The sequence below is a fragment of the Grammomys surdaster genome, unplaced genomic scaffold (assembly GCF_004785775.1).
Source record: "Grammomys surdaster isolate TR1022 unplaced genomic scaffold, NIH_TR_1.0 130, whole genome shotgun sequence".
In the NCBI taxonomy this organism is placed as follows: Eukaryota; Metazoa; Chordata; class Mammalia; order Rodentia; family Muridae; genus Grammomys; species Grammomys surdaster.
In genome coordinates this window covers 7,704,786-7,715,665 of record NW_021604588.1, presented here as the reverse complement: position 1 = coordinate 7,715,665, position 10,880 = coordinate 7,704,786, and the positions used below count along the sequence as shown (strand labels likewise).

Here is a 10,880-nt window from a genome sequence, read left to right as displayed (position 1 = left end):
TGGTCTCACTTTTGCAGTCTTAATGAACTTATTTGTTTGGCTCTCATAGATTTTGTTGGCTCTTTGAAATATTCTACATACAGAATCATGTTGGGTGTCAAATTTTTTCTTTCATCTAAAACAAACAAACAGCCCCTTTTTTCTTCACAAGTGTATATATTTGATTTTTCCTTCTTGCTTTGGCTGATAACTCCAGTGAAAGTTGAGTTAAAGAGTAAAAATGAACAATGTAACTGATCTTTTTAAAAAAACTGAGCTTTTAGATTTAATTGATTATTTTTGTTACTTATTTATACCCCATTCCATTCACTTACACTCTTCATTACTAATACTTACACTTTTTACTTTGGATTTAATTCCCCCCCTCTAATTTCTTAAGATAGAAGCTTAGATTGGTGTTTTTAAAACTTTCCTTAGTTGGTGATAGCATTTGGAAACTTCTAAGCTTTAGTGTAGCTATACGCCAAACATTTTGATACGGTGAGCTTTTGTTTTATTCAGTTTAGAGTGCAGATGATTCTTCACATATGATAAAGCTATAAACATAACCAGCACAAGTTGAAAATACCATAAAATTTAAAATGTCATCAGTATACTTAATATACGGAACAGCAGCATAGCTTAGCATCAAAATATACTGCCAATAACCGGTTGTTTACGTCTTGGCAAGCTGAGCTATAGATTTCTATCATTGATTAGTATCATAGACCCATATATTGTACCACAGACACCTAGTACGGAAAAAGATCAAAATGTAAACTTCAGAATACGGGTGAATGTGTCTTGCTTTGTATTATCAGGATCCAAACATCCTTGGGTTGGTGAGATGATGGTTCAGTGGATAATGGTACTTGTTGCCTAGCTCGATGACCCCAGGATCCCTGAGACCCACATGGAGAAAGGAGAGAAATGACACTTGAAGGTTTTTCTGTGACCTCCACATGTGTGTTGTGGATTTTGTGTACATGCCCAAATACATACATACAAGTATACACAAATAAGTAATATTTTAAGAATCATTCTAAGTTGAACCATAGTAAATAGAGGATTGTTTGTGTTCTAAACTTTCCTTGTGGCCTCTTTTATAGACCATAGACCATGGTTATTTCAAGGCCTATTCTCTAATTTCAAAATAGTTTTGAATTGTATAAAAAGCTTTCTGATATGAGTTTATGAGTGATGTATCTTTTAAAAGATATAGTTTTTAAAAGTATGTGTATGTATGTGCATCTGTATAGGAATATGTGCACATGAGTGTGGTACCCATGGAAGCCAGAAGAGGGCATTGGATCTCCTAGAGCCAGACTTACAGGTAGTTCTGAACTGCCTGATATGGGTACTGAAACCTAAACTTGAGTCCTCCGCATGGGGAGCAAGCACTTTTAAGCACTGAGCCATCTCCCTACCCCTAAATTTTAGATATTTTGAATTTTACTTTATTGAGTTCTGAGTTTTATTGTTTTCTTTAAAAAATATACTGGACTTGGTTTTAGAAAGTAGCTACATTACCTGAAGATCAGTTTGTTTGTTTGTTGTTGATTGCATGATTTTCATGGTTTTCAAATTCTTAGTCTACAGTAGTGTTTCCTGAGATTTGGCCCATCTGGTGCCTCTTGTTTCTCATCTTCCAGGTTCCATCTGTGTTTGCTGGTAGGATCTTAAATGACTCCCATTCCTATGAAAGCTCTGGGAATTAGTTACCTTATAGCATCCTAGATATTTTCTTTTATCTGCCAGCCACCTGGAGTTTTTAACCTAATGTGCCCCTCTGTTTACAGAAACTTGAAGAACCCCTATGAAAATTTCTGGAGCTTTCTTTTCTTATCTCCTTCTTATCTGGTACACTATTCTGCAAAGCCTAACATCTCAGTGTCCTTAAATGCTAGCCCGTGTCTCCCAAACTGAGCATGACTAATGGTATACCCTTGGATGACATTCTCCTATTCACAGCCTGAAAAGTGCCACCAGGTAGAAAGTGGCGCTGAAGGTTATTTTGTTTTTATTCTCTCTCTATCATAGTTCTGTGAAACATGTTGCTCAGTGTCTGAAACAGTTTTCATGTTAATGCATGTCCAGTTTCCTAGAGTTTATAAAAGACAAGTGTGTCTATGGCTGGGGAGATATACCTCAGTGAATAAAGTGTTCTACATGCAAACATGAGGACCAGAGATGAGATCCCTGGTACCCACATACGTGTCAGGTGGGTGTGGTCGTCTGTCCACAATCCCAACACATGGAAAGTAGAAGCAGGAGATACTTTGAGATGGCGGACTAGCTAGATTAGCTAATTCTGGGTTCAAGTGAAAGATACTGCCTCAGTATATTCGGTGGAGAGTGATGGAGGCCTCAACCTATGATCTCTACATGCATGTGATACATGTGTTTATACATGCTTTCTTACATGTGCACCCATAGGCATGACCAAACACACACACACACACAGACACAGACACACACACAGATACACAGATACACACTGCACATTCACTCAAGAAGGATATGTCTGAATTCCATTATTATTATGGTTTGAGGCAGAAATTATTGGTGATTTACTTACTGAGAAATTCTTAATTGACTTTTGTTTCTTCTATTATTTGAGTCATAAGTACATGTGAGATTTTAAAAGATCAACAGGTTTAACTTAATAGATTTTTTTGAATCTCTCATTTCTATTTACAAAATGATAAATTTCTCGTGTGACTAATATGTTTTTGGAACATTTTGTTTCAAGTGGCAAGGAAGAATCAAGACAAATGAGCACTCTGGATATCTCCAGTAGTAGCTTTCACAAGTTATCATGTGCTTCCAGACTGCAATCATTTTAGAAAACAGATGAGCTTTCTAACTGACCTGCAGTAATTGTTTCTCTGCCTCTCAGCCTTTCTATGTCATGTGTTCATTACAGAGCAGCTCTCTTAGAGGTCTGCCAGAGCCTGACATATACAGAGCTAACCATTGAACTGATCATGGGGTTCCCAATAGAAGAGTGAGAGAGAAGAGCTGAAAGGGTTTGCAGCCCCACGGGGAGAGCAACAATACCAACCCACCAGAGCTCCCAGAGTCTAAACCACCAGCCCAGGAGCACATAGGGAGGGACCCATGGCACCAGCTGTATGAGTAAGGGAGGATGGCCTTGTTGGGCGTAGGTAGGAGAGGAGGTCCTTAGTCCCGTGAAGGCTAGATGCCCCAGTGTGGTGGGAATTCGCGGGTGAGGAGGTGGGAGTGGTTGGGTGGGTGGGGGTACATGATAGAAGTAGGAAGAGGGGGAATGGGATACGAGTTTCCTGGGGGGGGGGATGGGGAAAGGGCATAACATCTGAAATGTAAATAAAATATCCAATAAAAAAATAAAGATGGAACCGCGCGTATCAATGCACAGTATTAGTCTGACTCAGGCATAAGTGTAGTCAGCCTAGATGTGCTGTCCTTCTCCATGCTGTCATTCACAGATCCAGGCTCTTTCCATCTTGCCACCTTAACCACTTCGTGTTCTGTTAGGACTCCATCCAGCAAGGCAAAAGGGAAAGGGACATTTAGGGACAGACATGGGAGATGCTAGTTCTGTGTATAGCTCGATCTTAACCACACCACCATTGCTACTCACTTGTAAATGAGACTTGGATGCTAATTTAGCCCCGTGCCAGCGGAGAAGAGGGAAACCTGAGCAGCTGACACACAGCAGGAGGCTCAGGTGCCTGGGGGTCAGTTTTCTCTTTTATGCCTCAGTTCTGTTTTGGGGTAAACCATCTCAGTGAAAGAAGCAATGTATGCAGATTTTCTTGTTTTTGAAATAATCCTTTGTTCTTTGTTCTCTCTCTCTCCCCTTCCCCTTTTCTTATATATTTCTTCCACTCTCCTTTTCAGACATCACAATTTCCCAATATCTGGCTTTTTCTCTGGACTATTCTAGTGAACAGGAACCAACATAGCGTCTCTGCTGCCAGCATAGGTTTTCAATACTTTATACTATATACTTAACATCTTACTCAGTAACACATGAAACAATGTTAACGGATGACTTTGAAAATAAGAAGAACTGTTTTCAGTAGTGTTTGAAGTAACAAGAAAATAAAACTCATGGAAAGCTTATGGAAAAAATAGGTTAAACCCTTCCTACTCACCACTGGTTGCTTTCAGAAATAAAATATTCAATAACCATTGCCAAACAGAAAGAACTACAGTTATTCCCCCCCCCTCGCCTAAACCTAAACCATGCACAAACTGAAGTACACATAATTTAATAAGTATGTTTTTAATTTTTCTGTGTATATTTTTGTATTCCTTCTATAATGACTATTTTTTATTGTTGTTATTTAACTGTGTACTCTGTTCCAGCTTGCTTTCCCGGCAACTGATAATGTTGGCTCGGTTCTGTTCCAGTTCTTAATTAGATGTTTAGCAGCACTCATGAATGGAAGAAATGGCAGCATCCTCGTAATAAATCACTGTGTACTGGCAGTGAGCCTAGGTGGCATGGAAGAATTTTATCATGGAACTACTTCTCTAGAACTTGTATTTCAACTTCTGTATGATCCTGATAAAAATAGATAACTTTGTGTTTTCATTATTTGGCTCATAAACTAAATTCCCACTGTGTTTACCACCTATATGAGTGACTTAACACACACACACACACACACACACACACACACACACGCATCCACACATACGCATATGTACATGCATGCACACATACAAATGCCTACAGTGTGACAGTTTCTTGCTCTGAACTCCTGTGGTTTTTACACTGAAGTGTGTCCAGCAGTGTTTAGCTTTTTCTGCTTCAACACTGAACGGTAGTTTACTCATCTCTTGGGATATCAGTTGGGAAACCAAACTTTATTGTCCTGGGATAAATAACAACATTCCCTTTAACACCCCAAGGATTGCCTTAATGGAAGCACACACTAGGTTTCCCCACTCTAAGTCTGATTCCCAAGGAGGTCTCCTGTAAGTGTCTACTTTTGTAAAGCAGAAGTGTTGTTTCTTTACCCATCTTGACAAAACTATTTGGCAGCATCATTCATGGGGTTTTTCATCTGACAGATGTGTAAGGAGTTGTTGCCAGGCTCAGCCATTTGTGCTTCTACCTGTTGTGAAGATGAATCTGAGACATTTGCCTGCCAGGCTAAACTTCTGCTATTCTACCTTAGATTCCAGAGTCATTATCTTCTTCTTTTTTGGGATGAGCCAGGCTGCACATAAAACTTCTTTAGAAAGGCTATCTCTTGAGAGTTGGCAAGGAGTGTGGCTAATAACCAGTCCTGGAAAGCAGGGAGCTGTGGTATGTGGCTCCCCAGCTGACAGATTCAGTTTCCTCCTGATGAGGAAATGAACAGCCCAGAGTTTAGAAGGGACAAGAGGTCCTTTCCGAAGTCAGTACACCTAACCTCCTGACTACCTAAGCAGCAGATTTAGAGATGTCTGTGCCTTCTCAAGTTCAAGCTCAAGGTCACTGGTTCTTAGCATTGTGGCTATCCTTTATTGGAGAAATGTACAGCAGAGACACGATAGTGAAAATTTTTACAACTCTGAACTTTTTGTTTTATCAAGAGGGTAAGGAGTGTTCTTAACCTGTAACCAGCTCTTCACTCACCATTAAAGACACCTCTTCCTAATCTGGAAATCACTCCCATCTCCAGATTTCTGACTTGTAGCCAACTCCTTGTTCTATCTATAGAGAAGTGGAACTAGGTGTAAACTGTCAAAGAACACAACTATTACTTATAGAATCTGAGAACTGAGGTACAGAAGAGTTAGTCTGATTAAGCATGGAACCAGCGATTCCATGGATTTAGAGAACTCCAGCTCCACGTGTAGAGGCTGTGACCCTCCCAGGCAAGTGTATTTTCCTCTGACTCCTCCTCAACCTGTGTCATTGTACCTCATATGGTTTTCGTTTTGAGTTCCTAATGAGACTGGCACAGGATCAGGGATCAACAATGTGTTTTGTTTTATGCAGGTCTTTAAATTCCCAGGGGCATGCCTCAACAGCCTTTGAAATCTTTTCTGACAATGGCTTTTTGAGATCCATCAATGCAGGCCTTGGTCCTGCCAGCAGGAGTTCATCCATTGATTATTTTAAGCTGCCTATTTGTGGAACCAAATGTGAAGAAAAAGAAAATAGGCCTCTTCTCCATATCTGGTGCACCACCTCACTAAGAGAGGACTTGGCTGCCTTTTCTGAAATACAGTAGGAAAGAGATGCTTTATTACAAGCTCTTGAAAATTAAAATTCTACATACATATTCCTTAAAGCCACATATATATATATATATATATATATATGTACATATATATACATACATATATATATGTATATACATATATATATGATTTGTATACATAAATCATACATATATATATATTTGATTCTATCTCTTTGACTCCATCTCTTATGATTCCTGATTCCCTGTTTCTGGAAGTATCCACTCAATGTATGTAGCTGTTGCATTTGGTATTTGCCTCCCTGTCTCTATATATTAGGTTTATACTGCCTACTATATATTGGATTTTTATTTGACTTTGTAGTGTGGAGGAAGAAAACTTAGAAGTCCTTACTTACATCACTCTTCCATATTTACATGCACTTAAACAGAGATTCATATTTGATTCTAAACCCAGATGGAGAGGGAAGAGGAAAGATAAATAACACTATGGGTGTTTGATAAAGCCATAATGAATTATTTTATATTTACTTAAAATTACACATAATATATGCATATATATTTAATTAAAATTATACCACTTGAGGGGACATTGCTCCTCCCCAAAACTATAGACTATCTAACAACAACCTCAGTGGCAGGCATGAAAAAATTCTTTGAGCCACTAGATGGGGAGTTTAAGAGACCCCCTCCCCTGAAAACAATATAGGCTTTTGCCATTGGCCTTGGTGCCTCCCATAAAAAGGGGGTGTATCCCTACTGCTGAAGATACCACATAGCTCCTAGTTCTCATTTCTTCTTCAGATTACCCCCTTATCTTATAGGGTACATACTTTACTAGATACCTAAAAAAATAAAAGGAGTTTAAATATTCTGGGATTTTGCAAGACTGTAGTAAGTTTTTTTTTTTCCTTCTGTTAAACATTTATTGATAAATTAGAATCTAGGTTATTTTTTTCCTTCTGAATTTTGAAACAATTTCTCTACTGCTTTTGGGTTTCCAGTTTGCTTCTGGGAAGGTTGAGATGGCTGTGACTCCCAACCATTTCCATGCGGCTTCCTTTTAAATGCATCTGGCAGAATTTCTGGAACATTCTGTTTCTAGTGGTTTGAAATCTGACACTGATGTGACAAATTGCTTCTGTTCTCACTTTGTGCTGGGCGCTCCCTGAGTTCATCCAACTTCTAAAATCATACCTTTCACTTCTGGGACATTCTTCTTGAATAGGATCTTCTCAATCCCAGACTATCTCTGCATGGGCTCTCCCCTTGGGGGCACTAATTTTTCAGGCGTTGTATCTTCATAGACATTTATTTGGTTTTTAAAGGTATTTTTCTGCAGATTCATCAACCTCATCTTCTGACCACTGTACTAACGATGTCACCTCTGCTTTATCTGAGCGTTTCTATGGTGTTAGAGTCTTTACAAATCACAGACTTCTTTCACAGCAAGGATACTAATAAAAACAATGAAAATTTGTGCCTCTTTCATCCTTTGCTTTGTGTGTGTAATTTGTACAGTTACAAATGCTATATGACAACTTTATCATTCATGGTGAGATGCATATGTATGATAGTGGTCTCAGATCATTATGAAACTTAAACATTCTTAGAGCCCAGTGACATCATTGCCTTCAAAACAGCACAGTGAAACTCCTTCCTCAAGTTTGTGGTGATACTGCTGTGGAGATGGCCACTCCTCTGTCAGTGTAAGGAAGGTATCACATGTTCAATCATGTATTCACACAAAGCTTGGTAATGGTAATAGATGACTGTGTTACTAATTTATTTACTAAGACCTATTTTCTTTCTCCTCCTAGTCATAAAAAGTCCCAAGGGACTGGGTGACAGCTCAGTTGGAAGGGCTCATGCCTTGCCTCACAATTCCTGAATTTGAGCCCCAAAACTCACATGCAAAAAGCCAGGCATTGTGTTGTGTGCTTACAACCCCAGTGCTGAGAAAGCAGAGATAAATGAATTCCTGGGACTTGTGAACTGACTAGCTTAGCCTACGTAATTCTAGGCCAACAAGAGAGCTCATTGGTAGAGAAAAAGAGGGGAGGGTCAATGGTGCCCTAAGAGCAATACCTGGGGTTGTTTCTGGATGTCCACATGCATGAACGCACACAAATGTACCTACCCCTACACACATGTGCATGCACACATATCAAGCATAAAACCTTATCCCATCTTAGGCTGACTACAGTCTCACATCTCAGGCTGGTTGCATCTCTTGCTTACACCAGGAGGCCCCTTTGAGACACTGCACTGTGCCACTTACTTTACATAAATACACTCTATGATGATTGCATCACGCAGTGATGAATTCTACACATAACACATCTCTCAGAATACATCCCTGTGATTAAGTGAAATATGGCTGTATTTAGAGGTACTTTTGTGATATGCCTGATTTTCTCTCTTGGATGGAAAATTATCTCCTGGATAAGTGGGTTTGTAAGCACCTCCCCTTATTACACAGATAATCAGCAGACTTGTGTGACCACAGACTGGAAGCCAAGAGAGCTGCAGAGAAACAGGAATGAAAAGGGCCTGAATTATGAGCCTTACATGTAGTACTGAGACACTTAAGCCCCTAGAATTGGTTAGACTTTTCACAAACTTGTATAGTGAGAAATGTGTTTGTTTATGATACAGGTCTGAGGACCATTGGCGTCATCACCAAGCTGGATCTCATGGATGAAGGAACGGATGCCAGGGATGTGCTAGAGAACAAGCTGCTGCCTCTTCGCAGGGGTAATGTACTGTGGTTTCTCCAGGCCTGCCTTTTATAACATGGCAGAGAAATGACTGGCAAGCCACAAGGAGGCTTGGCTTTACTTCTTCCTCTGTTAAAAGAGAATGATTTATTATTAGCTATACTTTATATGGAATGGCACACTGCTCCCAAGTGTTGTATTAAAGAACATTTCAAGAAGAGAACTATGTCTTAAAATAACAGGAATAGGAAAACAGGGAAAGGAAAGAGCTCACAGGAAGGTTATAAATATTCATCACGGGCTACATAAATATACACCGTTCTGTTTTAAGTCTGATATTTACTTGCCTGCTATATGATACAACAGTTGAGATATAGTTTCTTAAAGTGTGTAGAGCTTTAGAAGGTGAAGGATACTATTCTGTTGATGTCAATGATCTATCAATAGCCAAACCAGTGGCATTTATTGAACAGTGAGGTCTCAGATGGAAAGTTGTAAGAAGATGTAGGCTTTAGGCCTTAAAACTAATTTTGCCTGTTAGAGAGCCTTGATGTTTTTCTACAATAAATGGCAGGAAGTGTGCCAAACCCCATGGGTTTGTGTTTCGTTTCAGGCTACGTGGGGGTGGTCAACAGAAGCCAGAAGGATATAGATGGAAAGAAAGACATCAAGGCAGCTATGCTGGCAGAAAGGAAATTTTTTCTTTCTCACCCTGCGTATAGACACATTGCTGATCGTATGGGGACCCCACACCTCCAGAAGGTCCTGAATCAGGTAAAACTACTCTTTTAAGAAGTAAGTATAATTATAAAAGGAATAGCTTACCAGAATGGACATTTCTTATTACAAAATTTTATTTTGCCCAGGTAAGATTCACTCTGCTTTTGATAATAATTTTTAACATTGTTTAAATCCACATACTTTCCATTCTCATTGAAATGAATCCACCTCAGTATTGTTGATAGAATCCAAAGAAAAACCACACTCTGATTTGGGAACAGTGAACAGGAGACACATGTGTGAGCATGCACTCACTCACAGTATGCAGTATCTTAAGTTAAACTTACACAGCTCTGACAAGGTCGTCTCTTAGGATCTGTTTCAAATGTCCAGCCATGATGGTTATGTTAGATTCTTCCATTAACTGTTTTATGGTTTTATTAAATCTTTATTGGTTTCTTAATTTAAAATATTGAAACAATAAATCTTGATGAGGTAATCATTGATTTTCACTAACCTAAAACATCTTTTTCAGATAACACACTCACTCAAAATAAATAGATTTGGAATTGGCATTCAGCCTACCCTCTTCTGTGCATCACACACATCATTCCCAGAAGTCCTCAATACACTTACTTACGTATCTTCTTTCTATAAGTGAGTTGAACATCTTGGCAAGCATGGGTAGTCATTGAATACAGCCTTCCTTCCTGAGTTTCCATTGCATTGACTTGCATTGTGAGTAGCGTCTGTCACAAATATCCTAACAGTTTCTATTTTAACTCTTCTTTATGAATGTGGTCTGCCAATGAGTCAGTCATAAATGACCTAATGTTGGCTCCTTGAAGGAATCAGAGAAGTTGTCATGGTAACAGTAGCTGATACTGTATCTGAACTACTTGAATAAAACAACTGAGGACATTTTAGAAAATAAAGACCAATAGTATACTTTTAAGTGATGTAACAGACTACCATAGAATTCATGCTTTTTAATCAAGGGGAAATGAGCATTTAGAAGCCACGGGGTATTATTTGGCTGTATTGCTTAAGACACCAACACATTTTAAACAGCTACACAAGTCGGTCATGTAAGATCCACAGTATTCTTCTACCAGTGTAGCCAGTGCTTGTAATTCTTCCTACATTACTCCTTCCAAGCCTGTATTGGCCTAAATAAACTATAAACAGATTGAAAGATATCTTATGGAAAATTCAGTAATATGCTTAGAAACATAAAGTTAGAAATAAAGTAAATCTTGAATAGTAGAAAACC

The 10,880-nt window shown here is 38.9% G+C and overlaps 1 protein-coding gene across 5 annotated transcripts in view; it reads left to right on the top strand.

The window, feature by feature from the left end:
* Positions 1–10,880, top strand: part of Dnm3 (dynamin 3) — a 459,396-nt gene that overhangs the window by 137,884 nt on the left and 310,632 nt on the right. For all 5 annotated transcript variants that reach the window (XM_028757965.1, XM_028757957.1, XM_028757948.1 and 2 more), the window contains exons 5-6: positions 8,826–8,924; positions 9,501–9,661. In XM_028757965.1, the coding sequence (XP_028613798.1) occupies positions 8,826–8,924; positions 9,501–9,661 (260 nt within the window). The remainder of the gene's footprint in view (positions 1–8,825; positions 8,925–9,500; positions 9,662–10,880) is intronic.